This window comes from Protomyctophum bolini (assembly GCF_963924005.1).
Source record: "Protomyctophum bolini genome assembly, chromosome: 1".
Taxonomy (NCBI): Eukaryota; Metazoa; Chordata; class Actinopteri; order Myctophiformes; family Myctophidae; genus Protomyctophum; species Protomyctophum bolini.
The window spans coordinates 45,235,594-45,255,543 of NC_137862.1; the positions used below are offsets into that span (position 1 = coordinate 45,235,594).

Genomic DNA, 19,950 nt, shown 5'->3' on the forward strand with positions numbered 1-19,950 from the left:
TTGTCATCAGATCAACATACAAAATGCATAAACAGTTACTTATGGATACATGATACATCGATCTCCAACATAACTGCCATGCCTTCTCTATGAATTTTCCTAAAAACTTCATTAGTGAACAACCAATTTAACATAGGCTACAACATCCAAAACAAATCTGGGTTCTTATCCTGATTTTTTTTTTTCAAATAAAGAGTTTCTTAAATCATGTTATAGCCACTAGTGGACAGTGGAAAACAAAATGAAACTCATCTACAACTCCCAGGACACAAAGAGCACACAGTCGCTGCCCACCTCAACTGCCAGAGGTAAAGCACCAGATCTCTCCATATATGGAGATATAAGGGTGGCAGTGGGGGCAGTGTCTTGGGTGTTACAAGGTTTGATGAGGGCCCAGTTAGGGCCGGGCCTTCATTTTCGGGCCTGGTGATGAGAACTCTAGTTTTTGCCGGCTGCCGGGCGCGGCTGCACTAATAACTTTGGGGCGGCCCCGCCTAGAGTTTGAATGGACAGGTATCAGTCAAAATTATAGACATTGAAGAGGAAGGATGGATGGGGAAGGATCAACATATGGAATGTCAGAACAGGTCAGCTCCATCCCTGATGTCACGTGATGTCTGTCACGAGGCATGACCCAAACAAACAACTGACCGACTGACTGACGGGAAATGCACGATTTCATAGTAAATGCAACCTGTCGCAATAATTATGCCACTAAAATGTGAAACGCCCTACCAACAGCCATTAAGAAATGTGAATCCCTTGACTACTTCAAAACCACTCTCAAAGAGCACCTATGCGGACGGCCACGATTAAAGTTTGTGGGACGGCTGAAAAGCCTTGGGAATGAGGGACTGGGACAACTGGTCACCCAGTATGATACTGTAGGCTACATGTTTTCTTTTTACCTTCTTTATAGTGATTTCCTGTTTTTCATAGAAGTGTATATTTGTACGTCTTTAAATGTTCTGCTGATTAATTGAAAATGGAGGAGCCTGCATTTAGAAGTCAATAGTGCTTTTCATGGTTTCGTCCAAGTATCAGTGTTTTTTGTATTGACTGATTTCGTTTGAATACTGTGAAATAAAATGTTCAATCAATCAGATTATTTTGGGCTTGTTTTCATAGACCTGGTTGCTTGTTTCTCTCACGCAATCTGGCAACACTGGACAGCGGTATTTTAATGTATCGCTGAAGCACGAAGAAGGCTTCGTTTGTGTTGCTCCTTCTGTCCTGTCTGTGTGAAATGAGTTGACCATTATTTCCTTTATCATTATTGTTGCTATTATGCATCATCCTCCTTCCCACGGCGAGGACCAGGAGGTGTGTGTGATCGCTCTGTCTCGGCTGAAATAACAACACCGCCGCGGTGGAACAAACACAGAGCGACGCTGCATGGCTGCAGATGTTGGCTGAAGAAGAATTATTGTCTCCAAGATGACAAAAGAAGACGAGTCTTCTTCGGTACCTGCCTGCCCTGGGCTGTAATGTAATGAGGAGCTGCACCATGGAGGAGGAACGGCTCGGAACGGCACGGCTTCTGCTGAGGCTGCTGCTGGTCGCATGGATGGGTGACCGTCTGCCTCTCATCTGCTCTGTTGGTGAGTGTGTTACTGGTGGTCTGTTACTGTGGTCTGCCTCTGGTCTGCTCTGTTGGTGAGTGTGTTACTGGTGGTCTGTTACTGTGTCTGCCTCTGGTCTGCTCTGTTGGTGAGTGTGTGTGTGTGTGTGTGTGTATGTTACTGTGTTCCAATGGTTGCTTTGGTTTGATTTGGTTCAGCAGCAGATATAGCAGACTGCAGTGACACTACTACCTTTTATATTTATTGTTACCATATTATTATATAATCTTATGAAGATTAAAAAGAAGGTTCCCAAGTCCCAACTGAATGTAGATTAGATTCTACAGTGTGTGTGTGTGTGTGTGTGTGTGTGTGTGTGTGTGTGTGTGTGTGTGTGACGTGCGTGTGGTTACTATGTTATGGCATGCTTTACAGACTTTCTCCAAGTGATGTGATGGTTTCCTGCTAGTGCTCAGTGCTGTATAATATTATGATATTAATATAATAGTGAGGTCATCAGCCCAGAGAGGGAGAGGGGGATGATGATCCGTTTTATGGTTGCAGAGTCATATTCCTTTCTATCTGTCATGGTTATAAATCATGACAGGTATTGATTCTCCATTGAGAAAACTGATAGGTGTTGTTGTGTAAACAAAAGCTGCTTGGAGATGTCTGTGATTCTGCAGACCCACAGAGAAAGATGGACTGCTGTGTGTGTGTGTGTGTGTGTGTGTGTGTGTGTGTGTGTGTGTGTGTGTGTGTGTGTGTGTGTGTGTGTGTGTGTGTGTGTGTGTGTGTGTGTGTGTGCCCGCGCGCTTGCGAGGTCCATTCTGTTAAACGGCATTACATCACTGCTCTGCACAGCATCACTGCCTGCCTGCCTGGGCTGCATGTCTCACTTCTACAGGACACAGCACAACTCTCTCTGTCCTGAGAGTCTGTCTGTCATGATAGATTCCTCATCGATCCTTCATTTAAACTAACATTGACTGGCTGAAGTTGATGATGCACATTTGATGTCCCCAAGTGCACCCCTCCCCTCCTGATAATTTGAAACAAAGTAGATATCATTTCCAGTATTCTGGGCAGTTTGACATTAGTCAGTTTGATATATCAGGCTTTATTAACATAGATCCATTAAAAAGCATTTGATTTTTGACCTTTGACCGGGGTTGACCACGCAAAGAGGGTGAAATCCCCCTAAAAAGCAGGAGAGATGCTGGTGCAGGTCTAATGAAATGATTCTCCTGCAACATGCAGGGGGGTTGGCAGGTATTATGACATACATGACAGGTTTGTCTATTGACCGGGTGGGACAAGGGAGGAATTGAGAAGGGGCCAAAGATTATTTAGGATTATTATCTCATATATTATATTATCTCATATATTATAGACATAGTCTATAATATACAGACATAAGCCATGACTTAACCGGCAATAAAATACAAACACTGACAGGTTACATTGTGAGCTTCGATATTTTCGCTATGTTTGGGGGAAGAAATAATAATCATAATTTCCTATAAAGACATGCCCAGAATAGGAATGCCTGGTTGAAAGCACACAAACAAACACATTTTATGTGCTTTTGTTTTTCACTATAGCCTAATTTGTAAAAGTCACCTCAGCTATTTAGAGCAGAGCTCCTTCAGCAGTTAATCATCAACCAGATTAATTAAATGTAAATCACTGAGCACAGTGGGCCAACACCCCACAGTGTCACACCTGACACCACACACTGTGTGTGTGTGTGTGTGTGTGTGTGTGTGTGTGTGTGTGTGTGTGTGTGTGTGTGTGTGTGTGTGTGTGTGTGTGTGTGTGTGTGTGTGTGTGTGTGTGTGTGTGTGTGTGTGAGTGTGAGAGAGAGAGATGCCGGGGAAAAGCCCCAGTGTAACCTAACACTTCCACTGCCTTACAGACACATTTCCCTTTCAGTGCACCCCCCCCCCCCCCACACACACCACACACATGTGCATACGAAAGACTAGGATGAGGCAGCAGACATGCTTGTGAAGGGACATCATGGGGCATTGGGAATATCCTACTGTGCTCTGGAAATTGCTTCCGTCGTTTACATTTAATTAATCTACTTGATGAGTAACGGATAAAAAAAATGAAGTGATCATATCATCATCATGCATCATCTGATTCTGGCTAATCAGAATTTGCATCCTCACCTTCGTCTTCAATGTTTGTGTTACGCAATGGTTGTGTTTACACAAACACTCAAAATTGTCCATTCATTGTTAATGGGATTTAATGTTTGTGTTAGGACAAAGTTTGTGTTTTATTACAAAGAAGAAAAACAACAAAAAAAGTGTTGTAACCTGCCGTTTTCTTCTGCTTTCTAATTCTTTGTTTGGCCCAAAGAATTGTGCGTGTTGTCATGATTTGTCACGACAAGAGTTTGCTTCGTACGACGCTTAAAAGTTCTTTAAATAAATATGTTTTGAAATGCCTATGGGAAAAATGCATTGGGATTCATTTCCTGGGCCACTCGTTGTTCTGAAAGGGGGAGGGACTGCGACGCTCTATACAGAGGATACGATATATATCGATTATACGTTGATTCCAAATATTGACCATTAGGGCTGGACTGGGTATTGCCTACAACCTCACAATCGATACATCTCACGATACAGTCCTAGACCACAGATTGATTTCCAAATCCATTTGAAAAACGTAGTGGATGACATTTAAGCAATAAGCAAGGAAAATCTTATATACAGATATATTATATTATATATATTTATGTTGTATTATGTATTATATTATGTATTATATATTTATGTTCTGTTTGGCTACTGATATTCATGCCCTCCTTATACTCCTTTGATGTCTCATGGTTGTGTTCATCCTATGACCTATGCTATCTTAACACGATAGGCGATATCGATAGGCCCCCACTCGTTTATATTTATATATATATTTATATTATATACAGTCTGGTGTATGTGTCGTTATGTATGTCTTGTTCGTCATGTCTATAAAAATCAAATAAAAATAAGCAAGGAAAATCTTAAAATAAAAAATGTTTTGATGGATAAATGCAAAAGATTGAATCTAATCTCTCTCTCTCTCTCTCTCTCTCCGTCTCTCTGCCAGCAGGTTGTGGAGATCAGACAGTGTTCCACACAGAGAGGAGGGGGGTGATCTACAGCCCCTCCTGGCCCCTCCCCTACCCTCCTGCTCTCAACTGCTCCTGGGGCATCGTGGGAGCACGACGAGAGGTCATTACCATCAGGTAAAATTCACAGAACACACACACACACACACACACACACACACACACACACACACACACACACACACACACAGAACGCACACATCAACCGTAACTGATTTACTTTGTGCTTAATCCCCCAAACTATATACACTGACTCATGCGTGTTGAGGGTTCATATATATTTCACATCACTGCTTATAGTAAGGGCATTTTATCAGGTATTTGACCAATCTGGAAACTAAATCGTTACCAAGAAATGTCTTCACTATTGTGTTTCTAAAGGTTGAAATTCAACTCCCGGGGAAATTTTAGTCATTAGCATAATATGTTACCCATCATTATTCTGAATCTATTCCAAGCATTAGTTTTGCACTAAAAACACTCCTTGGGCTAAATTCGGCCATATCCACTTTGTGATGACGCCTATGGCCGTCATAGACAGAAAGTAGTTTTTTTGCCACTCAGTAGGCATTCGCGCTTAACTTCCGGGTTTAATGGTGATGTCATGCGCATACCCTCTATAAATACATAAACATGATGTATGCCTTGTTTTACAAAGGTGTTGTACAATGAAAATAATTGGCTCTATAAAATAATCTATTAACAACATTGCTGCAGACAGGACAATTAAAGTAAAGAAATTGAGACTGTACTGAAATGGAAATCTTTGTTGAATCTCCACCGCTGATAGATTGGATGAATGTTGAATGAAATACGTGGTACAATGATACATTGTCCCTTCAACCACAGGCTGGGTAGTTAGGGTTTTTAGCCGGGGTCTTCTGAGCTATTTTTGCTCTTCTACATAATGTCTGTTTAATTTAAAATTCTCAGCTCTGCTCTCTGACACATTTCCTCCTTGATTTAATAAGCAGCGGAGAACCAGACTCTGTCTGTCTGTCTGTCTGTCTGTCTGTCTGTCTGTCTGACAGTTAAAATAACTAATCTAATAAATTGATTATATAGAACTATATGTATACTTTTATTACAATTTTGGGTGGGAAATATCGAGTCTTTTTTTGTTTATAGCAAAATAATAATAATAAAATAATAATAATAAAAGCACAACACTGCAGCCATACTCTGCTTCTCTGCTATCAAGGTGAGTGAAACTTGAGTGGTGAATAAAATGACAAAGCATACAAAAAATTCAAAATTCATGTCCTCTGTCCTCTGTCCTCTGTCCTCATGTCCTCTGTCCTCATGTCCTCATGTCCTCTGTCCTCATGTCCTCTGTCCTTTCTCCTGTAGTTTCCGTAACTTTGACGTGGACGAGGTGACGGCGGCCGGTTGTTGGGGGGACTGGCTGGAGCTGTCTAGTCCAGGGTGGAGTGAGCAGGCCAGGCTGTGCGGCTCGGTGCTCCCCTCACCCTTCATCTCCTCCAGCGGCCGAGTCAGTCTGTGCTTCCACTCCCAGAACAACAGCTCTGGTCAGGCTCAGGGTTTCAGGCTGTCGTATATCAGAGGTAAATTAAGGCCCCCTTTTTATACACGAGAACGGTGTCCATAGAAAACGAAAAATATATTATCGTTTGCTCTCTTTTAGACGAGAGCGGCGTTTTCGGGGGGTGAAAACACCTTCCTCCCGTCTCCATGGAAACCTGGGTTAACCCTGGCCTCCTGTCTGTAGGTCACCTGGGTTAACCCTGGCCTCCTGTCTGGAGGTCACCTGGGTTAACCCTGGGTTAACCCTGGGTTAACCCTGGCCTCCTGTCTGTAGGTCACCTGGGTTAACCCTGGGTTAACCCTGCTCTCCTGTCTGGAGGTCACCTGGGTTAACCCTGGGTTAACCCTGCTCTCCTGTCCGTAGGTCACCTGGGTTAACCCTGGGTTAACCCTGCTCTCCTGTCCGTAGGTCACCTGGGTTAACCCTGCTCTCCTGTCTGTAGGTCACCTGGGTTAACCCTGCTCTCCTGTCCGTAGGTCACCTGGGTTAACCCTGCTCTCCTGTCTGTAGGTCACCTGGGTTAACCCTGGGTTAACACTGCTCTCCTGTCCGTAGGTCACCTGGGTTAACCCTGGGTTAACCCTGCTCTCCTGTCTGTAGGTCACCTGGGTTAACCCTGGGTTAACACTGCTCTCCTGTCCGTAGGTCACCTGGGTTAACCCTGGGTTAACCCTGCTCTCCTGTCTGTAGGTCACCTGGGTTAACCCTGCTCTCCTGTCCGTAGGTCACCTGGGTTAACCCTGCTCTCCTGTCCGTAGGTCACCTGGGTTAACCCTGGGTTAACCCTGGTCTCCTGTCTGTAGGTCACCTGGGTTAACCCTGGGTTAACCCTGGTCTCCTGTCCGTAGGTCACCTGGGTTAACCCTGGGTTAACCCTGCTCTCCTGTCTGTAGGTCACCTGGGTTAACCCTGGGTTAACCCTGCTCTCCTGTCTGTAGGTCACCTGGGTTAACCCTGGGTTAACCCTGCTCTCCTGTCCGTAGGTCACCTGGGTTAACCCTGCTCTCCTGTCCGTAGGTCACCTGGGTTAACCCTGCTCTCCTGTCTGTAGGTCACCTGGGTTAACCCTGGGTTAACCCTGCTCTCCTGTCCGTAGGTCACCTGGGTTAACCCTGCTCTCCTGTCCGTAGGTCACCTGGGTTAACCCTGCTCTCCTGTCTGTAGGTCACCTGGGTTAACCCTGGGTTAACCCTGCTCTCCTGTCCGTAGGTCACCTGGGTTAACCCTGCTCTCCTGTCCGTAGGTCACCTGGGTTAACCCTGCTCTCCTGTCTGTAGGTCACCTGGGTTAACCCTGCTCTCCTGTCTGTAGGTCACCTGGGTTAACCCTGCTCTCCTGTCCGTAGGTCACCTGGGTTAACCCTGCTCTCCTGTCCGTAGGTCACCTGGGTTAACCCTGCTCTCCTGTCTGTAGGTCACCTGGGTTAACCCTGGGTTAACCCTGCTCTCCTGTCCGTAGGTCACCTGGGTTAACCCTGCTCTCCTGTCCGTAGGTCACCTGGGTTAACCCTGGGTTAACCCTGCTCTCCTGTCTGTAGGTCACCTGGGTTAACCCTGCTCTCCTGTCTGTAGGTCACCTGGGTTAACCCTGCTCTCCTGTCCGTAGGTCACCTGGGTCAGAGCAGTTGCCCACCGGACGAGTTCCTGTGCGGCAACGGGAAGTGTTTACCTTTGACCTGGAAGTGCAACGGTCAGGACGAGTGTGGCGACTCCACGGACGAACGAGGCTGCTCCCCTCCTCCCACCGACGCTCTGCCCCTCCTCCGCCGCCCGCCCTGCCCCCCCGGGTCCTCGCCCTGCACCCACGGGCCCTCCACCCTCTGCCTGCCCCCCCTGCTCCGCTGCGACGGCAGGCGCGACTGTCCCGACGGCAGCGACGAGCGGGGCTGCGCCGACACCGCCTGCGGGAAGAAGCGGCTGGGGAACTTCTACGGCTCCTTCGCCTCGCCGGACTTCTACCTCCGGGTCAACCGCAGCGCGGCGGGGGGGAAGGCGGTAGCAGGCGAGGCAGGAGGAGGAGGAGGCGAGGTTCGGTGCTCCTGGTTCCTGGACACCCAGGACCCCAAACCCATCGTCCTGCAGCTGGACCTCAGGCTGGGCCCCGCCGACTCGCTGCACGTCTACGACGGCCTGGTGCAGAGGGCAGAGCGCCTCCTTCAGGTCAGGCCGTAGAATTACGCTATTACTGCTGTTAGCTGCATGCATGACTTAATGGAACTTTTGAGCAATAATTATTATTTTAGACACTTTTGCACCTTTTTATTTTTACTTCCCTTCGAAAACAATCAATCAGCCGTACTTATGTACAATCAGTCAGACAATGATGTGCTATTATTAGTTACCTTACCGGTAGCTATAACGCTATGTCTGGTATATATAGGCTTAATTATTGTATTTCTGTGTATGTAAATCATGGTCTTGATTCTTCCACAGGCTCTGTCCCACCACAACAACCACAGGCCAGCTCTGCTGGAGTCCACCCGCGGAGAGATGAGTGTGTTGTATGTGGCTCAGCCTCATGGCCTCGGGCACGGCTTCAACGCCACCTACCAGGTACCGACCCAGCTTTAATGTGTTGTATGTGGCTCAGCCTCATGGCCTCAATCCAACCGACGGGTTGCAATGACGTGTGCACATGTCCTATAGCGCATCTTCAATGATATCAAACGAGAGAAGAATATTCAGATTTTTTTTCCCTCCTGCTCCCCTGGGCACGTCAGCTTCGCGTCTCCGTCACCGTCAGGGAATGTTCCCTTTTTAATCAATGAAGGGTGGCTCCACTGCCCGCGTTGCGTTGCGTGACTGCATTAAAATTGCCCCGGTTAGTTTTTTGACGCACGCGACGGAGACACAACGCGCCCGGTGGAGCCCCGCTGTCGTGCACGGTCCCGTTTGCTTCGTATCTGCTAATCCAGGGCGCTCTCCGTGGCTTTGATCTGATGGATATACTAAGCGCTTCAGTTCTGACTTCTCATCCGCCTCTTGTGCAAAATATGAACGCTTTGGATTATTTCGCGATATAATGGAAACGAGAGAAAGGTAAGCAATTTCTCTGTTTTTCTCCCGGATTGTTTCCGGGGGGTTTCAGAGTAAAAGCGGCCATGTCTTCCCGGCACCCCAGAACTCCCATTTTGAAGGAATCCCGGGGCTTGATTGTGTTAATGTGTTGAATATGGCTCAGCCTCATGGCCTCGGGCACGGCTTCAATGCAACCTACCAGGTACCGACCCAGCTCCCTCTAACCCACATAACCTGTAATAACCTGAAACACCAACCCTAATCCATAGTCCTGTACCTGGAATGTGGATTAGCACAGCACATGCCACCAAAATGTGGAACGCCCTACCAACAGTCATGGAGACATGCGAATCCCTTGACTCCTTCAAAACCACTCTCAAAGGGCACCTACGGACGTCTGCAATTCGAAACTGGCCCCCATACAATCTGAATCCCCCACCCACTCCTTTTTCCTCCTCACTGAATGTAGCCTGGGCACCATTCCATTTCGGGTTTATGATGTTTTTTTCTTTCCTTTTTACCTCCCGTTTCCTGTTTTTGGCTGTGTATAAGTGTATATTTGTACGTCTCTAAATGTTATGATGAATTGAAAACGGTGGGCCCTATTGTAAACGAGTGTAATGCTTTATGGTGTCGTCCACTCACAGTTAACAGGTTTTGTATTGAGTTGTACAAGTTGTACTTGTTAATAAATCAGTCAATCAATCAATCAATGCAGTGTGGACCAAAACATCTGTGTTTTACACATTTTTGGTCATGAGTCTTTTTTGTATGTTTCCGCTTCTTGTTCTAGGTCAAAGGCTACTGTTTTCCGGGGGAACACCCGTGTGGCGGCGACCAGGGCTGTTACTCGGACCGCCAGCGCTGCGACGGCTACTGGCACTGCCCCTCGGGACGCGACGAGGAGGGCTGCCCGGCGTGCGCGGCAGGGGAGTACCCCTGTGAGGGGGGGGGCAGCAGCGCTAGCGGGGGTCGGACGGTCATCGGCAGCGCTAGCAGCACGGCGTGCTACCCGGCCTCGGAGCGGTGCAACAACCAGAAGAGGTGTCCGGAAGGCTCGGACGAGAAGAACTGCTTCGACTGCCAGCCGGGGAACTTCCACTGTGGCACCAACCTGTGCATCTTTGAGACGTGGAGGTAAGGGTGTGGGCGATATGGTGATAAATATCTTTGAGACGTGGAGGTAAGGGTGTGGGCGATATGGTGATAAATATCTTTGAGACGTAGAGGTAAGGGTGTCGGCGATATGGTGATGAATATCTTTGAGACGTAGAGGTAAGGGTGTGGGCGATATGGTGATAAATATCTTTGAGACGTAGAGGTAAGGGTGTCGGCGATATGGTGATGAATATCTTTGAGACGTAGAGGTAAGGGTGTGGGCGATATGGTGATAAATATCTTTGAGACGTGGAGGTAAGGGTGTGGGCGATATGGTGATGAATATCTTTGAGACGTGGAGGTAAGGGTGTGGGCGATATGGTGATAAATATCTTTGAGACGTGGAGGTAAGGGTGTGGGCGATATGGTGATGGGATATTGTATTTTTCCCTACGTGGAGGTGATATTGTATTTTTCCCTACGTGGAGGTGATATTGTATTTTTCCCTACGTGGAGGTGATCTTGTATTTTTCCCTACGTGGAGGTGTGACGGACAGGAGGACTGTCTGGACGGCAGTGACGAGAGGGACTGCCTGGCCACCGTGCCCCGGAAGGTGATCACCGCTGCTCTGATAGGAAGTCTGGTCTGTGGACTGCTGCTGGTGGTCGCCCTGGGATGTGCCTTCAAGCTCTACTCGCTGCGGAACAGAGAGTACAGGTTTAGATACTTTTTTTTCTTCTATTTCAGTGGTTTTCGACCCATTGTTGTCTCCACCAGGCCGAAGCAATGTATGGGAAGTGTGCCCATGGCAATCCTTTTAAAGCTCACTAGGGGAATCACAGCAGCCAGTTTGAGTCTGGACCTTTTCAAACCTGACCTGCCCTGGTGGAGACCTGTGCCCCGAGGGGCACTTTATCTAGTTTATTCTGTGTTTAAGCCATGGACCACCATTTGATGAGATTTAGCCACTCATGACCTAAAATCTTGAATATTTTGACCACAATTCCATGCTGTATTGATGTTTTTACAATAGGAGAGATAACAGGCTAACATTGATCAAAATAACAATTATTTTACATTCTCTTAATTGTACAGACTTCTTGTAAATGTATTAATGCAGATGAATAATGAATAATTTAAGTCTTGAGAGAGTAAAAGGACATGTACGGGTTCATTTGGAAAACCCCTCAAGGACCACTGGTTGAAAACCACTGTTCTATTTTATAAAATAATAAACACGTGCATTAGGGCTGCACGATATGGACAAAAATTCATATCACGATATACATGGCAGATATCTCGATATCGATACGATGACGATATATCGTGCAGCCCTAGCTGACACCGTCGTCGGGAGACTCCAGACCTGAATCGCCATAACATATTTTCTTAATGGACCTGGCTAGCGATGCAGGGCTGGAGCCAGGCTACAACAGGACAGAGGGACAAACGAGTGATGGTTTATTTTCCGAGGGGCACAGGCTAAAATAGAGGGCTGGCTTTAGAAGTGGACGATATATTGTCGATATAGACGATATATCGATATGTCGACGATATATCTATATCGCGATACCGTTGACTTTTTGCGATACTGATATTGTGCATGTTCATACCTCGATATCGATACGATAACGATATATTGTGCAGCCCTAACGTGCATGCAATGCACGTGTTTATATATTTTGAAATGGTTGTGTGTGACACAGTTGTCTGTCTGTCTGTCTGTCTGTCTCTCTGTCTTCAGAGCCTTCGAGACTCAAATGACTCGCCTGGAGGCGGAGTTTGTGCAGAGGGAGGCTCCGCCCTCCTATGGTCAGCTGATCGCCCAGGGCCTCATCCCTCCCGTGGACGACTTCCCCGTCTACAACCCTGTACAGGTAACACTTTACTGCATAACACCCCCACATAGATGTACAACCCTGTACAGGTAACACGTTACTGCATAACACCCCCACATAGATGTACAACCCTGTACAGGTAACACTTTACTGCATAACACCCCCACATAGATGTACAACCCTGTACAGGTAACACTTTACTGCATAACACCCCCACATAGATGTACAACCCTGTACAGGTAACACTTTACTGCATAACACCCCCACATAGATGTACAACCCTGTACAGGTAACACTTTACTGCACAACACCCCCACATAGATGTACAACCCTGTACAGGTAACACTTTACTGCATAACACCCCCACATATATGTACAACCCTGTACAGGTAACACTTTACTGCATAACACCTCCACATAGATGTACAACCCTGTACAGGTAACACTTTACTGCATAACACCCCCACATAGATGTACAACCCTGTACAGGTAACACGTTACTGCATAACACCCCCACATAGATGTACAACCCTGTACAGGTAACACTTTACTGCACAACACCCCCACATAGATGTACAACCCTGTACAGGTAACACTTTACTGCATAACACCTCCACATAGATGTACAACCCTGTACAGGTAACACTTTACTGCATAACACCCCCACATATATGTACAACCCTGGTAACACTTTACTGCATAACACCTCCACATAGATGTACAACCCTGTACAGGTAACACTTTACTGCATAACACGTCCCCCACATAGATGTACAACCCTGTACAGGTAACACTTTACGGCATAACACCCCCACATAGATGTACAACCCTGTACAGGTAACACTAAGATTGGGAGTGAGTCTTCAGTTCTGATTGCAATGGGTGCATTCCATAGTTTTGGAGACAGAAGGGAGAAGCATCTGGGACGTGTGGAGCGTTGTCCTGGCGTTTTAGTGAAGGTAGATCCAGCTTCCCTGCGTTGGCTGATCTGAACGTGCGGGAGGGTTTGTAGGGTCCAATAAGTCTTGATATGGGGGTGCTTTGTTGCTTTGAAGGCCAGCATCAGAGTTTTGTACTCTGTGCGGGCAGCGACCACCACATAGATGTCAAATGCCAGTGACAACGGCTGTCTCACTGGCCATTACATTATTCAAGTTAATAATATGTCTCTGATGTCCCTATAAAACAAACGCTTTTAAAGTTTTTTTTTCTGAAAGTGAAAGTTTATGCATTCTTGTATGCCTCAATACTCCTCTGTTTGGGTCCTTTTATGGACCAGGCTGTTTGTACGTCTCTAGCTCTAAATGCAGATTGTAGATTTGTAGTAGAGCCTCCTTCCCTCAGCCCACTCACTCCAGAACTGGTTGCCTCTACATAGTTTTCATTCGTCATCTCTAAAACAAATCCACATTGCATCCATGTGGTTCACATTCAACACTGGATAAGATAAGAAAGGGGACGGGATTATTTGTCCCCCAGTTGACATAGGCCTGGGCGAATCTGAATGGTTTTGTTTCAGACAACAAGCAGCCAACAAGAAACCGACTAGGCTATCTTTATTGTTTGTTAATAGCCATTTAATAGGCATTCTAACTGTGATTCCAACCTTCTCCGTGCACTGCAACGAGGCAGTGTAGAATCAAGTTTCTGTCACTGCGACTCCAAACGGGGTCGCAGTGACACAGACCAGGATGAAGCTGTAGCCGCGGCCGTGAATATTTGTATCTTGAAGCGGCTAACGGAGAGACACAGAGTAGCACCGCTCCCATTTAGGCCTGACTAACGGAGAGACACAGAGTAGCACCGCTCGCATTTAGGCCTGACTAACGGAGAGACACAGAGTAGCACCGCTCCCATTTAGGCCTGACGGCGAAACAAATCAAGTCTTCTGAAAGAATATATATTCAAAGATTTGTGTCACATTTTCACGATTTTTCTAAAATAGCTAAATGATGCTTAGTTAAAGCACCGAAACGGGTTCCCGTCCAGAATGGGCTATTTGTCTAAGAGGGTTTGGCAACTGAATTTCCCCAGCAGAATCAATACAGTAACGGTCTTATCTTGAATGCATTGTCCATTGAGCTATGCGATTTTTATTGATGGAAATTGGTTAAGGCCTGCCAATGTAATATACATTTTATTTCACACGTAGTACTTAGGATCAGACTTAGATATGGACTTTTTGATATTACCGGTAAACTAAACATACACAATGTTGTTTTTGTATAGATTCCATTTTCATCCAAATAGTTTGGCCTCTCTCGTTATCTCTGTCTTCACTATGATGTGGGTATTCTCTAAAAGTGGGGAAATGTTTTCATTAAAGTGATGATCATAGCCTGAGCTCCCAGCATCAGCACACTTCCTAAGCTGCACACACACACACACACACACACACACACACACACACACACACACACACACACACACACACACACACACACACTACATGCACATAGACACTCCCAGCCGCTGTTGCTTGTCCTTGGGAACGTAGCCAAGCATTCAGAAAACAGTGTGTGTGTGTGTGTGTGTGTGTGTGTGTGTGTGCGTCTCTCTCTAGGCAGACAGTGTCGTTTATCTCTGTACGACAGACGGTTAGTGCAGTTTGTCTCTTAAAGGACAGACAGACAGTATGTCTGTCCCTTAAAGGACAGACAGTATGTATGTCCCTTAAAGGACAGACAGTATGTATGTCCCTTAAAGGACAGACAGACAGTATGTATGTCCCTTAAAGGACAGACAGTATGTATGTCTCTTAAAGGACAGACAGACAGTATGTCTGTCCCTTAAAGGACAGACAGTATGTATGTCTCTTAAAGGACAGACAGACAGTATGTATGTCCCTTAAAGGACAGACAGTATGTATGTCCCTTAAAGGACAGACAGTATGTCTGTCCCTTAAAGGACAGACAGTATGTATGTCCCTTAAAGGACAGACAGTATGTATGTCCCTTAAAGGACAGACAGTATGTATGTCCCTTAAAGGACAGACAGTATGTATGTCCCTTAAAGGACAGACAGACAGTATGTATGTCCCTTAAAGGACAGACAGTATGTATGTCTCTTAAAGGACAGACAGACAGTATGTCTGTCCCTTAAAGGACAGACAGTATGTATGTCTCTTAAAGGACAGACAGACAGTATGTCTGTCCCTTAAAGGACAGACAAGGACAGACAGTATGTCTGTCCCTTAAAGGACAGACAGTATGTCTGTCCCTTAAAGGACAGACAGTATGTATGTCCCTTAAATGACAGACAGTATGTCTGTCCCTTAAAGGACAGACAGTATGTCTGTCCCTTAAAGGACAGACAGTATCTATGTCCCTTAAAGGACAGACAGTATGTCTGTCCCTTAAATGACAGACAGTATCTATGTCCCTTAAAGGACAGACAGTATCTATGTCCCTTAAAGGACAGACAGTATGTATGTCCCTTAAAGGACAGACAGACAGACAGACAGACAGTATGTATGTCCCTTAAAGGACAGACAGTATGTCTGTCCCTTAAAGGACAGACAGTATGTATGTCCCTTAAAGGACAGACAGTATGTCTGTCCCTTAAATGACAGACAGTATCTATGTCCCTTAAAGGACAGACAGTATGTATGTCCCTTAAAGGACAGACAGTATGTATGTCCCTTAACACATTTTGTACGCTTGTGCGCAAGCAGCGCCTTTATTTTGATGCAGTTCCGGTACTAAATGTGTTAAAGGACAGACAGTATGCATGTCCCTTAAAGGACAGACAGTATGTCTGTCCCTTAAATGACAGACAGTATGTATGTCCCTTAAAGCAGGGGTTCCCAAACTTTTTTAGACCAGGTACCCCTTTTGGGGTAGATATTTTTCCAGGTACCCCCTCATCCTCACAACACGGATAACAAATAAATGTATACGTCTAAATGTAGACGTTTAAATGTAGACGTCTAAATGTAGACGTCTAAATGTAGACGCTAAATGTGTACGTCTAAATGTAGACGTCTAAATGTAGACGTCTAAATGTGTACGTCTTCTCTTATGGGGGTCCCTGGCATATCTTTTCAAATGGGGGTCCACGGGCTAAGTAGTGTCAATTTGGGGGTCCTTGACATGAAAAAGTTTGGGAACCACTGCTTTAAACACTTTAGCACTTTATGAACATGAACAAAATAGATGGGTCCCCCCTGGAACTCCCTCAGGTACCCCTGGGGGTCCCCGGACCCCACTTTGGGAACCACTGCCTTAAAGGACAGACAGTATGTATGTCCCTTAAAGGACAGACAGTATGTATGTCCCTTAAAGGACAGACAGTATCTATGTCCCTTAAAGGACAGACAGTATCTATGTCCCTTAAAGGACAGACAGTATGTATGTCCCTTAAAGGACAGACAGTATGTATGTCTGTCCCTTAAAGGACAGACAGTATGTATGTCTCTGGAGGACAGAGCTTATTTGTGTCTGTCTGGGTGCTTTTACAAACCACACCATTACAGGAAGGTCTTCTCAGATCATTAGTGTCATTAGAAAAGACACCTATCGCCTCCCTGCTCAGACTACCCGACCGCATTGAGGTTTACTGATCCAATAAAATCCAACCACTCAGAAGACCACATGCGGAGGTGGTCAGTGACACATGTGGCCCTTTCTGCATCCTCCAGCTTGTTCTTAAACTGTGCAAACTGTCTTCGTCCATAATGTCTGAACATTTCCAAAGTGAAAATAGACGGATGCGTGAAAATTGGTTCCCAAGTAGTCACACAAGTTATGCATTTAGTTGCCATGTGAACTGTCTGCAATCCATCTCAACTTGATCTAGACACAGTATGGATTCAGATGGATATATACGGTCACATTCAGAAAGTGATCTCTATCCCCCTTGAGAGCTTTACGACAGGCAGAGATCAAATCTACTACAACGAAAAGAAACGGATAGAAGAGATGGAAGAGATAGAGAATTTCTCTGTATCTCTTCTATCTCCAACCCTCTCTCCTCTCTATCTCCATCCTGTGTCTCTCCATCCCTCTTGCCCCAGTGTCTCTCCACTGTTGTTCATCAGCTATTGTTGAGTTTGAGTACTTTTTGCACCACTGCAGGTAACACGTTACTGCATAACACCCCCACATAGATGTGCAGGTAACACTTTACTGCATAACACCCCCACATAGATGTACAGGTAACACGTTACTGCATAACACCCCCACATAGATGTACAGGTAACACGTCACTGCATAACACCCCCACATAGATGTACAGGTAACACGTTACTGCATAACACCCCCACATAGATGTACAGGTAACACTTTACTGCAACATCCCTGTCAAACATTCTGTCACTCACGGGACTCTCTCTCTCTCTCTCTCTCTCTCTCTCTCCATCTCTCCAGTCGTCTGTTCTCCAGAACCTGCGGACGGCGATGAGGAGGCAGATGCGCCGCCAGTCGTCTCGCCGCAGCGCGTCCCGCCGCCGCCTGGGCCGTCTCTGGACTCGCCTGTTCCAGCAGAGAGGAGGGGGAGGAGGTGGAGGGGGGGCTCGACCCCACGGAGGCCGGGGGGGCCACGGCATCCCTCTCCTCTCCCCTCCTCCTGCGCCGCCTCCTCCCATCACCCCGCCAACACCACCACCACCTCCTCCCTCTCTCCCCTCAGACACGTGGTCACGTGGCCCCGGCTCGCCCCTCTGCCCGCGGGAGGGACGGGGGCGGAGCCAGACGGCGGGCGAGGCCACGGGGGAGCCGAGGCCGGTGGCGGGCGTGACGTCGGCCACCTCTCCTTGCTCGGTGGCGGCGCTGGAACTTGCCCTGTCCCTTCCCCGGTTCTCCTCGGACCCCCCGACCCCCTCGTCTTCCTCCTGCTCCTCGTCCTTCTCCTCTTCCCCTCCTCTCTCCCCCCTCCGCTCCAGCTCGGAGAGCCACGGGGAGGAGGACGAGTTTGAGGCGCGGCGCCAGGCACGCTCCCCGGAGGACGGCGAAAGGGTGACCGGCAGGCGAGGAGGGGGATTTGAACCGCCCGGCACCTCGCCGCAGCGAGGAGGAGACTGTCGAGCCCCGCCCACCTGCGGCCGTAGACCTCCATGTGCGTCCTCCTCTGCCCCAAGCCCCTCCCACCACTCCTCCACCACCCCCTCCCACTACCACCCCCTCCACCCTCGCCACCGACGTAAAGCCTCCAAGAGGCTGGTGGTGGGACTGGCTGTAAACCTGACCTCTGTATCCCTGAGGAGGTACTCCCCTCTCAGACACATCTCTCCCACTGCCGAGCCTGCTGACTCTGTCTGACTCTGTCTGGCACTAACTGGCTCTGTCTGACTCTGTATGACTCTGTCTGACTCTGTCTGGCACTAACTGGCTCTGTCTGACTCTGTATGACTCTGTCTGACTCTGTCTGGCTCTGTCTGGCTCTGTCTGGCTCTGTCTGGCACTAACTGGCTCTGTCTGACTCTGTATGACTGTCTGGCTCTGACTGGCTCTGTCTGACTCTATCTGGCTCTGTCTGAATCTGTCTGGCTCTGTCTGGCTCTGTATGACTGTCTGACTGTCTGGCTCTACTCTGTCTGGCTCTGTCTGGCTCTGTCTGACTCTGTCTGACTCTGTCTGACTCTGTCTGACTCTGTCTGACTCTGTCTGACTGACTCTGTCTGACTCTGTCTGACTGTCTGACTCTGTCTGAGTTGGCTGAGCATGAAAGTTATTCTTTTCATCAGCCACCCTGCTTCGTTGTTCCATACCTGTACAGCCGGTAGAACCACAGCGCTTCTACCGCTACGGAGCAACTCCACTGAATTTAGGCCAGGGTTTAAGTGCCTTGCCCAAGAGACAATATTTGTCATTCACTTTGTCACCCCCGTTCCCCCCCCACCCACCCACCCAGCCGCCATGGGATACAAACCGACGCTGCAATCAGCTACTGCCATCCAGACAGAGAGACAGACAGGCTGATTTCCTAATTCGTCGTATGATGGTGTCAGTCACACGGCCAACACATTTGATCTACAAGCCCACACACGCAACGCATTGTGGGCTTTCTGTATACCGACAGCGTACGACCCGACACTGCTTTGCAAAGTTTTACCAAGCCTTGGGAGCCCAGGATGGAGGTACTCGACTCCAAACTGCAGACAGAAAGGTTGGATAAAGAGCCATGGCGACACATTTGTGGGATATATATCGCTGTGATGTTGCCCAATCAAACCCATTCTCGAAAGACTCTCTACATTATATTTATATTATATTTCTGCATTTTGATGCAGTTGCGTTCCTTGTTCAGGTAGCCTTGTTCATCCACCTCAGAACCGCTGATGTCAAAACACCACTGATTTGCATTTCGCAAGTTAATATTTAAAAAAAAGACACGGTTCAACGGAGGTGAATCTTGTAAAGATGTTTACGAGGTGAGAACCAAGGCCAGCGTGAACAGTGTTCTGATCCACGTGTATTCAGACTAGAGCATTGTGGCCGATGCTGATCCGACGCTGATCCAGATTTTGTCATTACAAAATAAAATAAAAGTATCATTCAGAAATAACTTGGGGGGGGGGGGGGGGGGGGGGACTTGACCTATAGAGCGTCCCGCGTCCCGCCCCCTTTCATGACGACGAGAGACCCGGAATAGAATTTTCCGTTCATTTTCATAGACTTCTCAAAAAGTTTTTATTTAAAGACATTTATACAAATAATTAGAAGAAAAAAGGCACGTTACAACACTTTTTGTTTGGTTATTCTTCTAACAAATTATTTGATCAGCCCAAAACATTGTGCTTATTTAGTGTCATGATTAGTCACA

The 19,950-nt window shown here is 47.1% G+C and overlaps 1 protein-coding gene across 2 annotated transcripts; it reads left to right on the forward strand.

The window, feature by feature from the left end:
• Window positions 1-1,249: 1,249 nt before the first annotated feature.
• On the forward strand, window positions 1,250-19,635 carry lrp3 (low density lipoprotein receptor-related protein 3). Of its 2 annotated transcripts, none has more exons than XM_080761233.1 (9): window positions 1,250-1,601; window positions 4,668-4,806; window positions 6,040-6,254; window positions 7,841-8,394; window positions 8,668-8,787; window positions 10,046-10,389; window positions 10,895-11,068; window positions 12,096-12,228; window positions 17,556-19,635. In XM_080761233.1, the coding sequence occupies exons 1-9, from the start codon at window positions 1,493-1,495 to the stop codon at window positions 18,444-18,446; spliced, it is 2,679 nt and encodes an 892-aa protein (XP_080617359.1). In that variant the 5' UTR covers window positions 1,250-1,492; the 3' UTR covers window positions 18,447-19,635. The 2 variants fall into 2 exon arrangements, with proteins under 2 accessions (XP_080617359.1, XP_080617360.1); XM_080761234.1 differs by having other exon boundaries at window positions 4,671-4,806.
• Window positions 19,636-19,950: the final 315 nt, after the last annotated feature.